General features: G+C 44.3%; 1 protein-coding gene across 1 annotated transcript in view; it reads right to left on the reverse strand.

The window, feature by feature from the left end:
* The window catches only part of rars2 (arginyl-tRNA synthetase 2, mitochondrial), a 23,851-nt gene extending 8,882 nt beyond the window's left edge, over positions 1 to 14,969 (reverse strand). The window contains exons 1-16 of the mRNA XM_084091656.1: positions 14,795 to 14,969; positions 14,638 to 14,711; positions 11,390 to 11,489; positions 11,130 to 11,213; positions 10,227 to 10,324; positions 10,083 to 10,138; positions 9,826 to 9,909; positions 9,418 to 9,494; positions 9,174 to 9,332; positions 8,935 to 9,041; positions 7,837 to 7,932; positions 7,675 to 7,735; positions 7,520 to 7,596; positions 1,992 to 2,116; positions 1,200 to 1,267; positions 731 to 840 (exon numbers count right to left, since the gene is read on the reverse strand). Coding sequence (XP_083947782.1) covers positions 731 to 840; positions 1,200 to 1,267; positions 1,992 to 2,116; positions 7,520 to 7,596; positions 7,675 to 7,735; positions 7,837 to 7,932; positions 8,935 to 9,041; positions 9,174 to 9,332; positions 9,418 to 9,494; positions 9,826 to 9,909; positions 10,083 to 10,138; positions 10,227 to 10,324; positions 11,130 to 11,213; positions 11,390 to 11,489; positions 14,638 to 14,711; positions 14,795 to 14,830 — 1,412 coding nt within the window. The 5' untranslated portion in view covers positions 14,831 to 14,969. The remainder of the gene's footprint in view (positions 1 to 730; positions 841 to 1,199; positions 1,268 to 1,991; positions 2,117 to 7,519; positions 7,597 to 7,674; positions 7,736 to 7,836; positions 7,933 to 8,934; positions 9,042 to 9,173; positions 9,333 to 9,417; positions 9,495 to 9,825; positions 9,910 to 10,082; positions 10,139 to 10,226; positions 10,325 to 11,129; positions 11,214 to 11,389; positions 11,490 to 14,637; positions 14,712 to 14,794) is intronic.
* Positions 14,970 to 19,394: the final 4,425 nt, after the last annotated feature.

The raw sequence follows: 19,394 nt of genomic DNA on the forward strand, positions 1-19,394 counted from the left end.
AGGCATTAGGCAACGTCTCCGCGGTTAAAGCCAATATTTTAAACACAATATGCTCCCACCAGTCCTGAGATCTCTCTCACACACAATAACTGAAGCATATGTGCAATGATGGCACTTTTCGTCCTCCTTCGCCTCATAATCATGGTGATGTTTGGCGAACTTCGCATATATCGCAGAGCTAGGATCAAGCCTATTTCACGTTCGTCCATCTGTGCAGAGAATTGAACCCTTTAAGCATGCGCGATGTTTCAGATAGTATGGCAAGTGTAAACATAAATCGGATATGGGTCAGAGTTGAAAGAACGTGTAAACGGACTGTCCAAAAAAATCGGCTAAAGGGACAATACGGACACTCCGCAACGGTTTCCTCCATAGACGTATTCTCCGTGTTTACTTCCTGCCCTCCATCTGAAATCGCCCCGCCTTTGCGCGTCATCATAATCACGTGACTGAAACCCACCTATTGTATCTGAGACTGGAAGAGTTTGGTTTGTGTTGTTCATGTCGAGAAGACGCTGTTTTCTGCTGACAAAACAAATCCACTTCGATGAGATTGATACGGTAAAACCTGACCAATCAGAGCAGAGTAGACCAATCACAACAGACTGGGTCATCTGACCATTCAGAAAAGTTTTTTTAATGGTATTATAGCAACTAGGCTGTGTATAAACCAATATTCAATAGTTCATGCATTGTATACTATTAGTGGTGTGTGTGTGTGTGTGTGTACCTGCAGAGCCGGGCGTGTGTGTACTGCAGAAACACACCCGTGTCTCCTTGAGCTTGCAGGACTTTGTCCCAATCAAATTTATAGTCTGACATCAGAGGCCCTCTGAAGTCCTGACAAACACATCAGATAAACGTCAGCACACACACCAACAGCATGAGGCAATAAAAGAGTACACACACCCAGCCTGAGAATGACAACAGTCAATGTGAAATTATGCCTGTCGGCAGATCACACACTTCAGAAGAGAAATGCAGTCAGTCAGGCTTGTGTCCATAGAGGAACCAGTCGGGTGGGTGGGTGGGTGAGAGAGAGAGAGAGAGAGAGAGAGAGAGAGAGAGAGAGAGAGAGAGAGAGAGAGAGAGAGAGTGTGTGAGTGAGTGTGTGTGTGTGTGTGAGTGTGTGTGAGTGAGTGAGTGAGTGAGTGAGTGAGTGAGTGAGTGAGAGAGAGTGTGTGTGTGTGTGTGTGTACCTGTATGATTAAAGCGCTGATCCCAATCCTCTCGGCCGTCTGCTCCGGATCCTCCAGCACTTTTGAAGCTACACAACACACAGAGAGCCCCAGTTAACCTAAACCAGTTCCTCATGCCATGTCATGCGCTAAACCTGGGCTTTCTGTCTGACCACGACCTGAAGTTTGATAAACCGATCAGTGCTGTTGTACAATCCTGCTTTTTTTCATCTTCACCAACTCTCTAAAGTCAAACCCTCTTTATCTCAGAGTCACTTCCAAACATTGATTCATGCTTTCGTAACAACTCGTCTAGACTATTGTAATTCACTTCATGTTGGTGTCTCTCAGCCTCTCTGGTCTACAGCTGGAGCAGACACAGCGCTAGACTCCTCACTGCGACCCACGAGTGTGATCGGTCACCCCGATTCTGTCCACACTGCACTGGGTACCTGTCAAATTCCAGTCCAAAATGGTCATGCCCTTCACTCGCTAACTTCCCTCCGTCTCGTTCACTCGGATGTACATCATTGTTTGCGCTGCACGAGTGCCCTCTACTGGCGGAAACTGCGGTGGGCTGAACTGGAACGATCCTAACCCTTGATCACTTGGAATCAGCTAAAGAGTTGATTTATTTATTTATTTATTTATTTTTCCCTTTAAGAATTTGTTTAATGCAGCATCCAAATGTATATAGGTGTGTTTGGGGAACTAGTGAAAATTGCATTGTTGATATCAAGAATTCATATCCTGGAAATGAATAAAAGTTAGCACGGTTTGACGTGCCGCTCGTGATCTGGTGGTCAGACTCACTCCTGGACTGCGTCATGTTGTTGATCATGCGTCTCCGCGCCTCCTCCAGCACGTCCTCCAGGAACACCACCTCCCCGCGGCGCGTGCTCATGCCCTGCACCAGCCCGAACGCCACGTGACGACACCTGCACACACACACACACTCTCAGATACCAAAGTCTCTTTAAGGCAAGTCATTTCTCTCGGCGGCCATCTCTGAAGCGCCTCTCCGGCCGCTATAGCAAGCGGAGGCGGAGCTTCTAACGGCAGCTGCAGTGATGCGATGACTTCACCAATCAGCGATTGGGTCTTTTATTTAGGAGGCGGGGCTTATTCAGCCATATTGAGCATAGCATCTCCCATTCATAAGAAACATGAGTGCACTGTCTTTGTATTCTAAAGTATTTTCAGATATACACATCTATTGTTTTTATCAGTAAACATTCATTTCATTGTTAAATCCTTTTTAGGGATGTGAACTACAAGAAAATGTATTGAAGGATTGGTAACTTTACAATAAGGTCTCATTTATTAACATTAGTTACTGCATTGAATAACATGAACTAACAATAAGTAATATATTTGACAGCATTTATTAACCTTTCATAAAGGTAGGGTAGGCAATCCTGCCTGTCAACATGTGTGTTTGCACACCTCCACGCACCTGCTCACACAGACATCACAGGTCATCCGCGTGTCATTCAGCTGTGCGGAGATGTGGACAGACAGTCACTGAGCGCCAAACACACGGCAGCCATCTTTACAGTTCCTCTTGAACCAAAACAACTAGCTAGAAAAGCCTCGGCTGCCTCGTTTGACCTCAGATGTGATCCTGGACCGCAAAACCAGTCACATGGGGCAATTTTTTGAAACTGAGATTTATACATAATCTGAAAGCTGACTAAATAAGCTTTCCATTGAAGTATGGTTTGTTAGGATAGGACAATATTTGGTCGAGATATCACTATTGAATATCTGGAATCTGAGGGTGCAAAAAAATCTAAACATTGAGAAAATCTCTTTTAAAGTTCTATATTTATGTTGGCGATTGTGCAGCATTCACTCACAAAAATACATGTTTTATATATTTACGGTAGGCAATTTACAAAATATCTACATGGAACATGATCTTTATTTAATATCCTAATGATTTTTAGCATAAAAGAAAAATCGATAATTTTGACCCATATAATGTATTGTTGGCTATTGCCACAGATATACCTGTGCGACTCGAGACTGGTTCGTGATCCAGGGTCACAAATGAGTGTCTATTGCGGCTACTTACAAATCAGGGAACTAACTGGACCTCACACACACCCAACAGGACCTCACACACACCCCCAACAGGACCTCACACACACCCCCAACAGGACTTCACACACACCCCCAACAGGACCTCACACACACCCCCAACAGGACCTCACACACACCCCCAACAGGACTTCACACACACCCCCAACAGGACCTCACACACACCCCCAACAGGACCTCACACACACCCAACAGGACCTCACACACACCCCCAACAGGACCTCACACACACCCCCAACAGGACTTCACACACACCCCCAACAGGACCTCACACACACCCCCAACAGGACTTCACACACACCCCCAACAGGACCTCACACACACACCCCCAACAGGACCTCACACACACCCCCAACAGGACCTCACACACACCCCCAACAGGACCTCACACACCCCCCCAACAGGACCACACACACCCCCAACAGGACCTCACACACACCCCCAACAGGACCTCACACACACCCCCAACAGGACCTCACACACACCCCCAACAGGACCTCACACACACCCCCAACAGGACCTCACACACACCCCCAACAGGACCTCACACACACCCCCAACAGGACCTCACACACACCCCCAACAGGACCTCACACACACCCCCAACAGGACCTCACACACACCCCCAACAGGACCTCACACACACCCCCAACAGGACCTCACACACACCCCCAACAGGACCTCACACACACCCCCAACAGGACCACACACACCCCCAACAGGACTTCACACACCCCCAACAGGACCTCACACACACCCCCAACAGGACTTCACACACCCCCAACAGGACCTCACACACACCCCCAACAGGACTTCACACACCCCCAACAGGACCTCACACACACCCCCAACAGGACCTCACACACACCCCCAACAGGACCTCACACACACCCCTCAGGACCTCACACACACCCCCAACAGAACCTCACACCAGGGGCGGATCTACGGGGTGGCAAAGGGTGGCAGCTGCCACCCCTGGGATACAGTCTTGCCACCCCTGTTGCCACCCCATTTATAAATCACATAATATTTTTTAGGTATATGTTATGTTCATAGCCTACACGTTGAAGGCAAGGAGACCCGCACCAAACTCCTCTCAAACAGAAATCGCCGATTTAGAATCCCCTCCCCCTCACAATGGTTTCACCCATCACCAGCACGGCAGCGACCCCCGCGAGATTTCACCAGTGGCAGCAGGGCACAGGGCAGCCTGGGCAGGGCACAGGGCATCTGTCTGCAGTACTGAGCCTGAGCTGCCCCAGAGCCACTGAAGGTGAAGTGAGTTTCCCCAGGTGTAGTTTAAATACACGTTTAACTTAAAGTTACATTTGTAATGAATGTATTGTATGCTAAAGACGATTCAGCATAAGCAAAAACAGCGAGTCTATAACGTTAGCCAAAATCAGCGGTCAAATCGCTCCCTCGTGATTTGTAAGAGCACTCTTCCCTTTGATTAGCCTAATTTTGATTTTAGTAAAGACAAGAACAGCTTAATATAAAATATTGTTTGTATCCATAACGTTTACTGATGGTCGCCGACGTAGCCTACGTTACGTTACAACACACAATACAGTGCCAGTTAGGAGATCGATCATTTGATTAGCTAAGCTGTCCTATTAAACCCAGTTCCTCTCAGATCACAGCAATGAAACCAGGTTACAACTGGGGAAATAACAAATACAATAGGATTAAGTATGGGCGTTAATAGTTGGGAGAAAATATGATGCGTAATAATGATTAGATCTGCATTTGGTCTTAAAGAGGCATCAGTCTAATAAACCTGCTGACGATTGCTCCATTAACGTGAATCAAACAACAAAAGGCAAAGAGAAAATCAGTCGCAGCTCTTGAATGATATAAGCTTTAATCTATCTATGATAAACTATGCAGTGTTATTTTAAATCTGACTTTATTAGATGTCTTTTTAGCCCATGTTACTCCTGAACAGTAGGCCTATGTCAGTAGACATTACTGAAATTAAAGCACTGGGTATATAATTTGTATATTTGTTTAATTGTATACTTTTTTTTGTTTGACCATGTGTTTGTACTTTGTTTTTGGTGTCCTATGTCTTCTGTATATAAAACACAAAAGCCTGCACCCTTCTGCATAACGTAGCCTATGTTTTATTTGTTTTGTTAAAGCATTGCTTTTTCTTTTGCTATAGATATTTATTTTACATTTCAAAATATAAAGCAATATTAATTGTGTTCTAAATTATTTTTTTCCCCCTTTTTTAATATAACAAAAAGAACCGATAAGAATACCGTACCGGATCGATGAGGAGTATTGGTAAGAGTAGTAATACCGAATGATATTGGCAGCAACGAATTAAAAGTTATGGCCAATTTAACTGTGATTAAATTCAGTATACGTCTGCCATATGTTGCTACCCCTAAATTCCTGCCCCCCTCTCGCCACCCCATATATATTTTTCTAGATCCGCCCCTGCCTCACACACACACCCCTCGCTCAATCTCAGGACACCTTTCGGCTAACCCTTCGCTCACACTCACCCGTCCTCTGCTCTCATACACACTTCTGCTTATATTGTTCTCCTCATTTGTAAGTCGCATTGGATACATGATTTGTCTGTTAAATGATTAAATGTAAATGTTAATTATGAGAAGGCAACTTGTGATATTCTAATCTAATTGTTGATATTTAGATGAACAAAGGTAATAAATGCTTTAAAAAAAACATACTCGCTCATTGTTAGTTATGTTTAGTTCATGTAGTTAACCAACATTAACAAATGAAACCTTAGAAAGGATCTAAGGATCTGTTTCAGTAGCAACCATGTGAAAAAGTGTAATTATATTGATCTTTATTTTTGTCTTTTAGTGTCAGGTCTAGAAGCTGATAACCAGAGTGTGTCTTGTTCATTTTTTTAAAAAGCAAACGAAAAGTGGCAGTGAAGACATCTAACACACATACACTGCGCGGTGTTTAGTTAGTAGGTGTGTCAAACGAGAGAATTACTACTTCCTACAGCCATCAGGTTTGATGAAGGTATATTTTGAGAAGGCGTGTCTCCATCCTGAAGGGGAAGATATCCACTGATCTGTGTTTGAGAAGCAATGATGATGTTTATGGAGTCAGTCAGCTGACGGAAACTGAAGCCGCGAGTCATTATAATGATTTATTTAATCAACAACTATTTAAAAGCACTAAGTAAAGACACAACGGGTGACTAAGATAAACACTTTAACTAATACATATCATCATACTTCCCCTGGTCACTGATTACATTAAGAATTGCTAACATTTTCTTGTATTACAAGTTCTGAAATATGTATTATTATGCAAATGAGGCATGATCTAATTAAATATGCTCTAATTGGCATACATTTCCAAAGAAATATAGAAGAAATCTGAAATCTATTATTATTTGATCTTGTTTACATATTAAAGTTAAAGGTTTTTACAAAGGGGATTTTAATGGAGTCAAATCCATTCCAAATATATTTGCAAAACAATAAAATATTGCAAAAGAAAAATTATAGAGAGAGAAAAAAATAATTTTTGCAAACAAAAATAAAGCAGCACAAAATAAAAATAAGATACAAAAAAAAGATAATTGCAAAAATCAATGACAGTTGTTAAAAGAAGCTTAAGATAGCATTTTCACTATACGCTTCACTTTTCTGTGCGTTTCACTTTATGGTTTTGACGTGGGGGTGGAGTCAAGGAGCTGGGGGCGTGTTCAGCGGGCCTGGCCACGCCTCCCTCAGAGTGACATCATCGACTTGAGACACAGATCCCAACAGTACAAGGCTGAGCGGAGGCATCGGGTGGATTCCTCGTTTCCCTTTATTCATGAGCATCAAAACGTGCATGGTTTCGTTGTGATAACTAAATATGTATTAACAGCATTTGCTTAAGTTAAAGAAGTTCAGAAGTTAAAGAAGATCAGATAAAGTCGTGTTTATTATTAGCCGTAGGCTACTCGCTAACGTGAACTGTCTGAAATAGCCAGCATGTGGTAGGTTTAGGGGTTAGGTTAGTGTGTGTGAGTGTGTGTGTGTGTGTGGGGTAGGTTTAGGGGTCGGGTCAGTGTAAGGAGAGAGAATATACAGTTTGTACAGTATAAAAACCATCACGCCTATGGAGAGTCCCCACAAAAATAGTGAACCAGACGTGTGAGTGTGTGTGTTCAGTGAGTGTGTTCAGTGTGTGTGTGTGTGTGTGTGTGTGTGAGTGAGTGACTGTCAATGTGTGTGTGTGTGTGTGTGTACCTCTCTGCCCACTGGTGTCCCATGGCTGCCAGGATGTGAAAGAGCTGCTGGAAGTGGGCGGTCTGACTCTTATCGGTCTGAAAGAGGGAACGAGGACTGAGCAGATGCAGACGGTGGAGGAGTCACATGACCAGCAGATTCATGACCGTTCTTACCACATAGATCATCTCATCAAAGCCAAACCTCTGCTTCCTGTCCAGCGCTGCTGCCACGTCTCTGAAAGCACACAGAAGGGAGATCCGTCACGAGACGGCACGTTAAACTCAACATGTGTGTGTGTGTGTGTGTGTGTGTGTGTGTGTGTGTGAGAGACACACCTGGTGAGGTACAGGGACGTCCCATCACTGCGCACTAATGTGGCGTAAGACGACATGTCGCCCGTCCCAGACAGATCCACCACACCCGTGCCCTTCCTGTGCAACAACCAATCACAGTCATTCAATAAACAGTTTAACTAAATATTAGGTTTATTTATTAACTACATTTAAGATTTATGTATTTGAATTGCATATAAAATTTCCATCCATTTGGATTATGGTATTAACATTAATTATTATGATTTGCATATTCATGGTTCTGTATACTAAATGAAGCAAGAGTGTAGAGTTAAGAGTATTTTCAAGATGTTTTCCTATTTTCACAGGAAAAAAACTTTAAATATGTAATTTCGTTAATCAAAGATTAGTTTTTAGGGATAAAGTTATTGATGCAGAGGGACTTTAAATACATAATAACCAGATTTTATCATCAGTAAATCCAATTGGTTTCAATTTCATACATTTTAACTAACTGAATATTGCCTCTTTCAAAGTCATAGTCATTTTAACCATGTTCATACTTTTTAACTGAATTAATGTAATTGTTTTCACAATGAACATTTATGCTTATTCTAAGCATTTTTAATAAATGCATTTTGAAAATATGATTTTAAAAAAATCAATCAGATGCAAATAGTTTATAATAAACTGCAATGTGAAAAGCATGTGATCAGATGGACAGATGTTGACTGTGTGCAGGAGTGCATGTGATCAGATGGACAGATGTTGAATGTGTGCAGGAAAGCATGTGATCAGATGGACAGATGTTGAATGTGTGCAGGAGTGCAGGAAAGCATGTGATCAGATGGACAGATGTTGAATGTGTGCAGGAGTGCAGGAAAGCATGTGATCAGATGGACAGATGTTGAATGTGTGCAGGAGTGCATGTGATCAGATGGACAGATGTTGACTGTGCAGGAGTGCAGGAAAGCATGTGATCAGATGGACAGATGTTGACTGTGTGCAGGAGTGCAGGAAAGCATGTGATCAGATGGACAGATGTTGACTGTGTGCAGGAGTGCAGGAAAGCATGTGATCAGATGGACAGATGTTGAATGAGTGCAGGAGTGCATGTGTTGTGTTCAGAAGGAGCTGTACTCTGAGGTCTTCAGCAGGCGTTTGGCCGTCAGCTCTTCCAGCACACTCTGAGTCTGACCGTCATGAAGAGACTCTCCAGAGTAATGGTCAAAGTCAACTCCTAAACGCTGAGAGAGGACACACACTCTCGGTTTAATCCCTTAACAGACGAATCTTGATATGTGAATAAACTCTGAACATTTATTTCAAGTAACTAAAATGTGTTTTTATGGTTTTAGTTTTGGTTATGATGAAGTTACCTGATAGATGCGTTTGTACTCGAGCACAGTGATCTCCCGAAACTGTGTCCAGAGGGCCAGAGCCTGATCCTCCCGCTGCACCAGACGCCTGTAAAACCCAGCGGCCGCCGAACGCACGCTCTCGTCACACTCGGCCTCGCGGTTCACCTGCACGTACACCTGCAGCAACAGGGGAACACAGATGAGTCTTCCAGTGCGTCCCGCCAGGACCAGGGCACATGAAACACACACACACGCCTCTGACCTCAAACAGATGCTCCAGCGGCTGCGTCTTCAGCTTCTCCTGAGAGCCGAAGCGCTCAAAGCCTGCGCCCAGCAGACCTGCACACACACCATCAACATCACACCATCAACATCATCATCATCACACCATCATCATCACACCATCAACATCACACCATCAACATCACACCATCAACATCACACCATCAACATCACACCATCATCATCAACATCATCATCATCACATCATCATCATCACACCATCATCATCACACCATCATCACACTCAATAACACCATCAACATCATCATCATCACACCATCATCATCACACCATCATCACACTCAATAACACCATCAACATCATCTTTGGTCAGAAGGCCCAGTCTGTTGAACTTACTGACTTCTCTAGGTTAATAATGTTAACTCACCAAACTGCATTCCCCAGTCACCCAAATAATTGACTCGAATAACCTCTTTCCCCAAGGCCTTCTTTAGGTTGGCAATAAAGTTTCCTTCAAAAAAAGCAAATAATTTAAAGTTTTGTTCTATTAAAATCGCTGGTTCAGTACAAATACCCCAAATAAGCAACCAAAGCATATCTTGTATACAAGCATTCTAATCTACTGGTGACAGAGAGAACTAATTTAACATTTGCAAAACTAATTTAACTGAGTAATGACCTCACCAATTATAGTGGAGCGAAGATGTCCGGCATGAAATTTCTTAGCGATGTTTGGAGAACTGTAATCAGAGAGAGTTGAGTGGGTGAGCCTCAGAGCCTCAGAGCCCCGTGCTGTGCTGTACGCTAACGGCTCCTGTGTTCACCAACCTGAACTCCACCAGCGTCCTGCCGCCCTGAAGATGCTGCAGAAGTTCACTCTTCACGCCGAACCCGGCAGGCTCTGACTGCAGCTGCCCTAAGAGTTTCTGTGTAATACAAAATAAGAAATGTCAATGCAAATCTTGCAATTCAGACTTTTTTTTTCTCCCAGAATTGCGAGAAATTCACAATTGCATGAAAAAAAAGAGTCAGAAATGTAAGAAAATGTTGCAATTACCTGTGGTGAGTAAAGCAAGCTTCCATACTAATGTGCATTCAGAAAATAGATGATGAATTTTCATTTCATGCTGACTTTAAAAGCAATTATTATTATTATGCCATATCCATGTAGCTTTGCCTCTCACAATCATGAATTTTGTGTTCATACAAATAATTGTGTTTAATTTAATTTTGTGTTGTACGTCAATTGCAGTGTAAGTCTAATGTTTTTTGGGGGGGGAATCGCATATAAAATAAAAATTATAATAGAATAGGCCCATATGAATCACCCTAATGCTTTGAAACTTAACATTTATAATATAATATTAATGCATATAATATAATAGTCTGATCAAACCCACAAACCTTTATTTCGTATAAAGGAAGACCTTTGACTACATGTATGTACTCTACAACAGTGGATTTTATAGTCTTTGACAAAATATGATTGAAATTTAACCTGCACAATTATTGCAGTTCTCTCAAATAACTGCGATTAGGACGAATATCAGGTGATTAATCAATAATAGCGACAGGCATTGACTTCATTCAAGCTGACAAAACACAGAAAGAAACTGATTTCTTCCATGCATAAGCCATTATGCACATTAAGAATGTAACGGAGAGTTGTGTGTGTGACTGTTGTTTCCTCCGGTGTGTGAGCGGCGGTGTGAAGGCAGAGCTTCTGTTCACCTGTGCCAGGATCAGTCTGTTTAATCTGAAGTGAATCACTCCTCGATCAGCGACGACGTCCTCCACCACAGAGTCCCGTCTGATCTAGAGCAGAGCACAAGAACACATCCTTTAATCGCAGAGCGCATGCACATCCCAAACACAGTAATGAAAATCAGATGCACATGCATGTAAACATGCATATGATAGAAGAACAAAGCAGAAGAGTCTTCACACTGTTCCCAGGTCTGCGGATCAACGGTTCGGGACGGTCTGCTCACCTGATTGGCCAGCGCTTGTGTTGTGGTGTGCAGGTCTCCATCAGGAGCCGCTCCGCTCCGCAGCAGACAGCTGACCGACACACGCAGATCAGCGGACGCCCTGACGTCACAAACACCACACACACACACACCTGAGGTCACCTCATACTGTGGGCACACTGGTGGACTTCAATGGGGTCCAACGGGTCGAAGGTCCAAATGTCAGCTTCAAAGTCTCGACAAGATCCAGCCGAGGAATAAGAGTCTGATCTAGACAAACCAGCGGACATTTTATAAAAAATAATAAACATTTAAATACTTCTTAACCACAAATGCTGGTCTTGCACTAGCTCTGCGATGCGACACACATTACGTAATCAGGTTGAAAGGTCACGCGCGTTCCGGTTCAGAAATGTAGGTTAGGGCGGAAAACTCCTCCGACATCGTTGTTTTAGGCCTACCTTTTGTTTATTTATATATTTTTTCTTTACACATTTGCTTTGTAAACACTGGGTCAGTACTTCCGCCTATGTCATGCGTGACCTTTCAATGTGATTACATAATGTGCGCATCACAGTTGAAAAGTATGTTTTAAATGTTTTTTTCTTTTTTTAAATGTCCGCTGGTTCGTCTAGATAAGACCAGAGCCCGTCTACGGAGAGCCTGGCCACTCCCTATTAAGTCCGAATTTTGGTTGTAGTTCCACCAGAGCTCCACTGGGGGCGATCACCCATGAGTGCAGACTGAATGGGAGTCTATGGGGCTAGACGGCTAAATGTGTCTCTTTCACCCGATTGCCGTTGAGAAATCTCAGATTTGATTGTAGGTTTTGCAAGTTCAACATGGGTTATAGGTCGAAAGTTGAATGAACGAGTACTTGTGTCCTTTCGACTTCTTACAGGTTGAGTTGTTGTTGCCCATAACACACTAGCATTCTGCTAATGAACGCTGATTGGTCAGTGAAGGACTGATTACGACCAGAGATACCGCTTGATGGTCTTTTAAAACAACAAAACAAAAACTTCTAGCACGTGTGTTTGCCTGTGTCGGCTGTGTTGTGTGTTTCCCTGTGTCGGCTGTGTTGTGTGTTTGCCTGTGTCAGCTGTGTTGTGTGTTTGCCTGTGTCGGCTGTGTTGTGTGTTTGCCTGTGTCAGCTGTGTTGTGTCAGTTGTGTTGTGTGTTTGCCTGTGTCGGCTATGTTGTGTGTTTGCCTGTGTCGGCTGTGTTGTGTGTTTGCCTGTGTCGGCTGTGTTGTGTGTTTGCCTGTGTCAGCGGTGTTGTGTGTTTGCCTGTGTCGGCTGTGTTGTGTGTTTGCCTGTGTCGGCTGTGTTGTGTGTTTGCCTGTGTCGGCTGTGTTGTGTGTTTGCCTGTGTCGGCTGTGTTGTGTGTTTGCCTGTGTCAGCTGTGTTGTGTCAGTTGTGTTGTGTGTTTGCCTGTGTCAGCTGTGTTGTGTGTTTGCCTGTGTCAGCTGTGTTGTGTGTTTGCCTGTGTCAGCTGTGTTGTGTGTTTGCCTGTGTCAGCTGTGTTGTGTGTTTGCCTGTGTCAGCTGTGTTGTGTGTTTCCCTGTGTCAGCTGTGTTGTGTGTTTGCCTGTGTCAGCTGTGTTGTGTGTTTGCCTGTGTCAGCTGTGTTGTGTGTTTGCCTGTGTCAGCTGTGTTGTGTGTTTCCCTGTGTCAGCTGTGTTGTGTGTTTGCCTGTGTCAGCTGTGTTGTGTGTTTGCCTGTGTCAGCTGTGTTGTGTGTTTGCCTGTGTCAGCTGTGTTGTGTGTTTCCCTGTGTCAGCTGTGTTGTGTGTTTGCCTGTGTCAGCTGTGTTGTGTGTTTGCCTGTGTCAGCTGTGTTGTGTGTTTGCCTGTGTCAGCTGTGTTGTGTGTTTGCCTGTGTCAGCTGTGTTGTGTGTTTGCCTGTGTCAGCTGTGTTGTGTGTTTGCCTGTGTCAGCTGTGTTGTGTGTTTGCCTGTGTCAGCTGTGTTGTGTGTTTGCCTGTGTCGGCTGTGTTGTGTGTTTGCCTGTGTCAGCTGTGTTGTGTGTTTGCCTGTGTCAGCTGTGTTGTGTGTTTGCCTGTGTCAGCTGTGTTGTGTGTTTCCCTGTGTCAGCTGTGTTGTGTGTTTGCCTGTGTCAGCTGTGTTGTCGATGCCTCGAGAGAAAAGAAAGTGCAGAGCGCGAACTCACCAAAGTGACTGAAGGATTGCCGTAAAGCAGTATCTCTGGTCGTACGATGTGTGTGACGTCATTAACATTTTAAAAGACTTTTTAAAGCAAATTAATGACTCTAAAAAATCTAACACCCAGCAATGTGTAATTTCTTTGCATCTCCTTTCGAATACAACATTCAAATTACTAGACAACAAATGATATCCTGAGAAAAGTGGATTTTGAGGGGTATAGCGCCATAGACCTCCATTCATTCTGCACTCGTCCTGTGAGCGCCCTCATGTGGAGCCAGAGTGGAACTGCACTCGTCCTGTGAGCGCCCTCATGTGGAGCCAGAGTGGAACTGCAACCAGTTCAGAAGCCGGAAGTTACTGAGAGTGGACGTTCTCCCCTTATTAGACATTCTCTGGTAAGACTCTTATTCCTGCACTGAAACTCACATCTGGACCTTCGACCCGTTGGACCCCATTGAAGACACTATATGGAGGAAAGTCCTGGAACGTTTTCCTCAAAAACCTTCATTTATTTTCGACTGAAGAAAGAAAGACATGAATATCTTGGATGATGTGGGAGTGAATAAATGATCAGGAAATATTCATTCTGAAGTGAACTAAGTGACTCCTTTAAGCTCATGATGTTACAGACATGCTGCTGTATAACGGTGTCAGTGTAGGGGAGAAAATATATTACAACTCCATCAACAACATTAAGTGCAGAAACCCTACAAACTCTGCATTTCAATTCTCTCAAAAATCTCATAAAAATAATTTACCCTCTAGATTTATGGAAACTGGAAAAGAAGCTCCTTTTGTAATAATATTGAGGATGGAATCTGTTTTCTAATGGTCAAATAGTACAGATATTTTGAATGTGATTTATCTGTGATTATAAGCATGAAATCAAAAGTGCTGTTTTGCAAACTTTATAATTCTGAAAGGCAAATTATTTATTCATAAACACAGAATGTGGAAAACGGCGTCTTGTGATCATGTGTGAATGTCTGTTTTCTTTGGATTGACTGACTTTGGCCTGTTTTTAATGTCATGCTGTCTAATTCTTTAATGCTAATGAAGAGTGTGTGGGTTTAAAGGGTGTTTGGATGTTGGCTCAGGCTCTTACTGTTTCTTTGACACTGGCACTGCAGAGATCAGGGGTATTAGCGCATCTTCAGACACCTCGCACACCTTCGCGAGCTGCAAAACAAGTACAGCGACCAGATGAGATCTTCATAATGTTGTATTAATATCACAGTGCGTCAGACGCGCGCGTGGTGTACCTGCCGCGCGACGCTCCGCCTGAAGAAGCACGCCATGTGCGCGCGCGGAGTTCAGCACAGATATTCACATCAAACTACATCAGGAGTGAGCATGAAGTGTCATTGATCAGTCTCCGCGCGTGCTCTTACTGTGAGGACAAGAGTTTGAGCATCCGGAAGTCAGCTACTGTCATTTCTGTGCGTGTTTTCAAAATAAAAGTCATCAGGCTCCTCCGAACGATCACGTATTTCTCCGCACTTTCACTCCACACTCCGTGTTTCTAGCCACAGTTCGGCCATATCTGATTATTGGAGAAGTGACCTGTCCCTGTTACGGCCCTGTCCCAATATCATCTCCACAAGATTAGGTATTGTGTTTAATTACATTTTGTTGTGATGAAATAAAGTACAATTTTAAACATGCAATACAAAGAAAACTCCATTGTATTGCTATTATCATTATGTCTGAGTTGTGCAGCTATGAAGTTGTAAAGCTCAGTGACAGTGGATCATGCTTTACAGTCTTTACAAGACTCAGGGCTTTGGACGGCTAACCCGGCGTCCTGCTGTGAGGGACGAGAACTAGTCTATAAGCAAGCATTGTGAGTCTGGCAGAGATCCCCGGCCTGATGAAGCCTCTTCTCAGTCTGGTGTTATTCGGGATGAGGATGTCCACTGGCGTGCCTGGAATGAATGAGAGAGATGCGATGGAGAGAGACTAGACAGAGTGAGACGAGACGGAGTGAGACGAGACAGAGAGAGACTAGACGGAGAGAGACGAGACGGAGTGAGACGAGACAGAGAGAGACTAGACGGAGTGAGACGAGACGGAGTGAGACGAGACGGAGTGAGACTAGACGGAGAGAGACGAGACGGAGAGAGACGAGACGGAGAGAGACGAGACGGAGTGAGACGAGACGGAGAGAGACTAGACGGAGTGAGACGAGACGGAGTGAGACGAGACGGAGTGAGACTAGACGGAGAGAGACGAGACGGAGAGAGACGAGACGGAGTGAGACGAGACGGAGAGAGACGAGACGGAGTGAGACAGAGAGAGACCAAACGGCTGAGAGACGAGACGAAGTGAGACGAGACTGAGTGAGACAGAGAGAGACGAAACGGCTGAGAGACGAGACGGAGTGAGACGAGACAGAGTGAGACGAGACGGAGAGAGACGAGACGGAGAGAGACGAGACGGAGAGAGACGAGACGGGGTGAGACGAGACGGAGTGAGACGAGACGGAGTGAGACTAGACGGAGAGAGACGAGACGGAGAGAGACGAGACGGAGTGAGACGAGACGGAGAGAGACGAGACGGAGTGAGACAGAGAGAGACCAAACGGCTGAGAGACGAGACGAAGTGAGACGAGACTGAGTGAGACAGAGAGAGACGAAACGGCTGAGAGACGAGACGGAGTGAGACGAGACAGAGTGAGACGAGACGGAGAGAGACGAGACGGAGAGAGACGAGACGGAGAGAGACGAGACGGGGTGAGACGAGACGGAGTGAGACGAGACGGAGTGAGACGAGACGGAGAGAGAGAGACGAGACGGCTGAGAGACGAGACGGCTGAGAGACGAGACGGGGTGAGACGAGACGGAGTGAGACGAGACGGAGAGAGACGAGACGGAGAGAGACGAGACGGGGTGAGACGAGACGGAGAGAGACGAGACGGAGAGAGACGAGACGGGGTGAGACGAGACGGCTGAGAGACGAGACGGAGTGAGACGAGACGGAGAGAGACGAGACGGGGTGAGACGAGACGGGGTGAGACGAGACGGAGTGAGACGAGACGGAGTGAGACGAGACGGGGTGAGACGAGACGGAGAGAGACGAGACGGGGTGAGACGAGACGGCTGAGAGACGAGACGGAGTGAGACGAGACGGAGTGAGACGAGACGGGGTGAGACGAGACGGAGTGAGACGAGACGGAGTGAGACGAGACGGGGTGAGACGAGACGGAGAGAGACGAGACGGGGTGAGACGAGACGGCTGAGAGACGAGACGGAGAGAGACGAGACGGGGTGAGACGAGACGGCTGAGAGACGAGACGGAGAGAGACGAGACGGGGTGAGACGAGACGGCTGAGAGACGAGACGGAGTGAGACGAGACGGAGAGAGACGAGACGGGGTGAGACGAGACGGGGTGAGACGAGACGGAGTGAGACGAGACAGAGAGAGACGAGACGGCTGAGAGACGAGACGGCTGAGAGACGAGACGGGGTGAGACGAGACGGAGTGAGACGAGACGGAGAGAGACGAGACGGAGAGAGACGAGACGGAGAGAGACGAGACGGGGTGAGACGAGACGGAGAGAGACGAGACGGAGAGAGACGAGACGGAGAGAGACGAGACGGAGTGAGACGAGACGGAGAGAGACGAGACGGAGTGAGACGAGACGGGGTGAGACGAGACGGAGAGAGACGAGACGGAGTGAGACGAGACGGCTGAGAGACGAGACGGAGTGAGACGAGACGGAGAGAGACGAGACGGAGAGAGACGAGACGGAGTGAGACGAGACGGAGAGAGACGAGACGGAGTGAGACGAGACGGGGTGAGACGAGACAGAGAGAGACGAGACGGAGTGAGACGAGACGGCTGAGAGACGAGACGGAGTGAGACGAGACGGAGAGAGACGAGATGGAGTGAGACGAGATGGAAACGTTTAAGCTGTGTCTGGAAGAGTTCAACAAGCAGCATTTTTCCTTATATTCTTCCGTTGTCTTAACATTTTAATGAATGAATTAACCCTTGTGCTGTGTTAAATCTTTACCTAATTTGGTGTTCTGGGTCAAAAATGGCCATCAGCCCTTTTAAACTGTTTGTAAATCTCTCATTATTATGCTACATTTTCACCAAATATTGATTTTTTTTTGTCAACTAAAAACAGGTTGATAAAGGTCAAAGAAAACAATTGAATACAAATTTGCCAATAACAAAGCATGATGAAAATTTATTATCAAATTTGTAGGCATTTTTGACCAGAAACGGCACTAAAGTATATATACTAAAGTATATATATACTGTATAACATCAACTATATAACGACAATGATAACTATATTATGGCCCACAGCAGCAGACGATACTGATCTGTTTATTCTTGTGTGTGCTGCAGTTTTGTCCTCTGCCGGAGAGTCGCTTTAAACGCTCAAGCTCTTTAAAGCAGGATGGATTCTGATTGGCTATGAAAGTTTTTATCGTTCATCAGCTGGAAACATTTTTAAGAACTTTATTTCGACACAACACTGTTCTAAAGAATAATACCACACATCAGATATCGTGCAACCAATCACATTGTTTAAAAGGGTAGGATTAGGGTAGGACATTAATAAAGCCTCAAACCACATGAATATGATGATGGTAGTACAAATCGTCATGGTGAACATAAAAGCTAATTAATTCAATTCAAGTTTATTTGTACAGAAAAGCAGCTTTACAGAAAATGCTTTAATGGTCAATTTAAGAAGTATTCTGTTATCAGTCAGAGATGAGTGTGTCGAACTAATAATGTCCATAAGGCAGTGATATACAGCTATTATATGTCATGTGTCTAGTAAACGTCATGTAGCCTTGTAGATTTGATCTAGATATGATCTACATAAGACCAGATAAAAATATACAGTAAAATCACCTGTAAGTGCATCACCTGGTACATTTTTCAGATCAATATCACAAATGATACTCATGATTTTTCTCAGGTGTTCAGCGTATTTCTATATGATAGTTAAATTGTGGGTCAGGCTCTTTAAAAAACCTCACATTTTTTAATTTAATTAATTTTTTATTATATAATTTTCCCCATTGGTAAACACGTGGCATTTAAAAAGTAGCAAAAAGTGTATGTTAAGAATAACAGAATTATCACGTATTTTAACGTAAACAATTTGAACTATTTCCAAATCTTTTTTTTTTTGTGTGCACAAATTTTCTGTTTATTATATCAAAAACAGCATTTCTTGTCACTTTTGTTAATTGTTTTCCTGTGCTAATGTAAGAAGGTGCACTGCCTCTGGTGTTGATAGAAAAAAGCTCTTTGTCAATCATTCTGCAGGGGGCGGGGCTTCAGCAAAGGGGGCAGGGCTTAGTTAGCAAGAGCTGCAATGATTAGAGCTGTGTTCATTTTAGTTATTTACAAGTAAAAACCAAACCAGGGTGTTGATTCTGGGGCACGTGAGTGCAATCATCGCTTAAATGGGGGGTATAATGCCCTTTTCACAGATGTAAAATAAGTATTTGATGTCTTTAGAGTGTGTATGTGAAGTTTTAGCTCAAAATACCCCCCAGATATTTTTATATAGCATGTTAAAGTTGTCACATTTTGAGGGTGAGCAAAAACGCACCGTTTTTGTCTGTCACTTTAAATGCAAATGAGCTGCTGTTCCCGGCACAGGGGGCGGAGCTACAACAGTTTGCACTTACACAGACATGCACTGTAAATTTCAAAAACGTTTAGTCTTTAATGTTCAAACCGGATTCAGAAAGATGGAGAGACTCAAGAAGAAGCGACAACATGTAGAAGCAACAGGACATTTCTGAATGGTTAGTTGATGAATTTATGTAGCTGATGTGTAGTTATCTTCTAGTCAGATTAGCATATTCTGTCTTGATAATCTATAAA

The sequence above is a fragment of the Abramis brama genome (assembly GCF_963993115.1).
Source record: "Abramis brama genome assembly, chromosome: 18".
NCBI classification, from domain to species: domain Eukaryota; kingdom Metazoa; phylum Chordata; class Actinopteri; order Cypriniformes; family Leuciscidae; genus Abramis; species Abramis brama.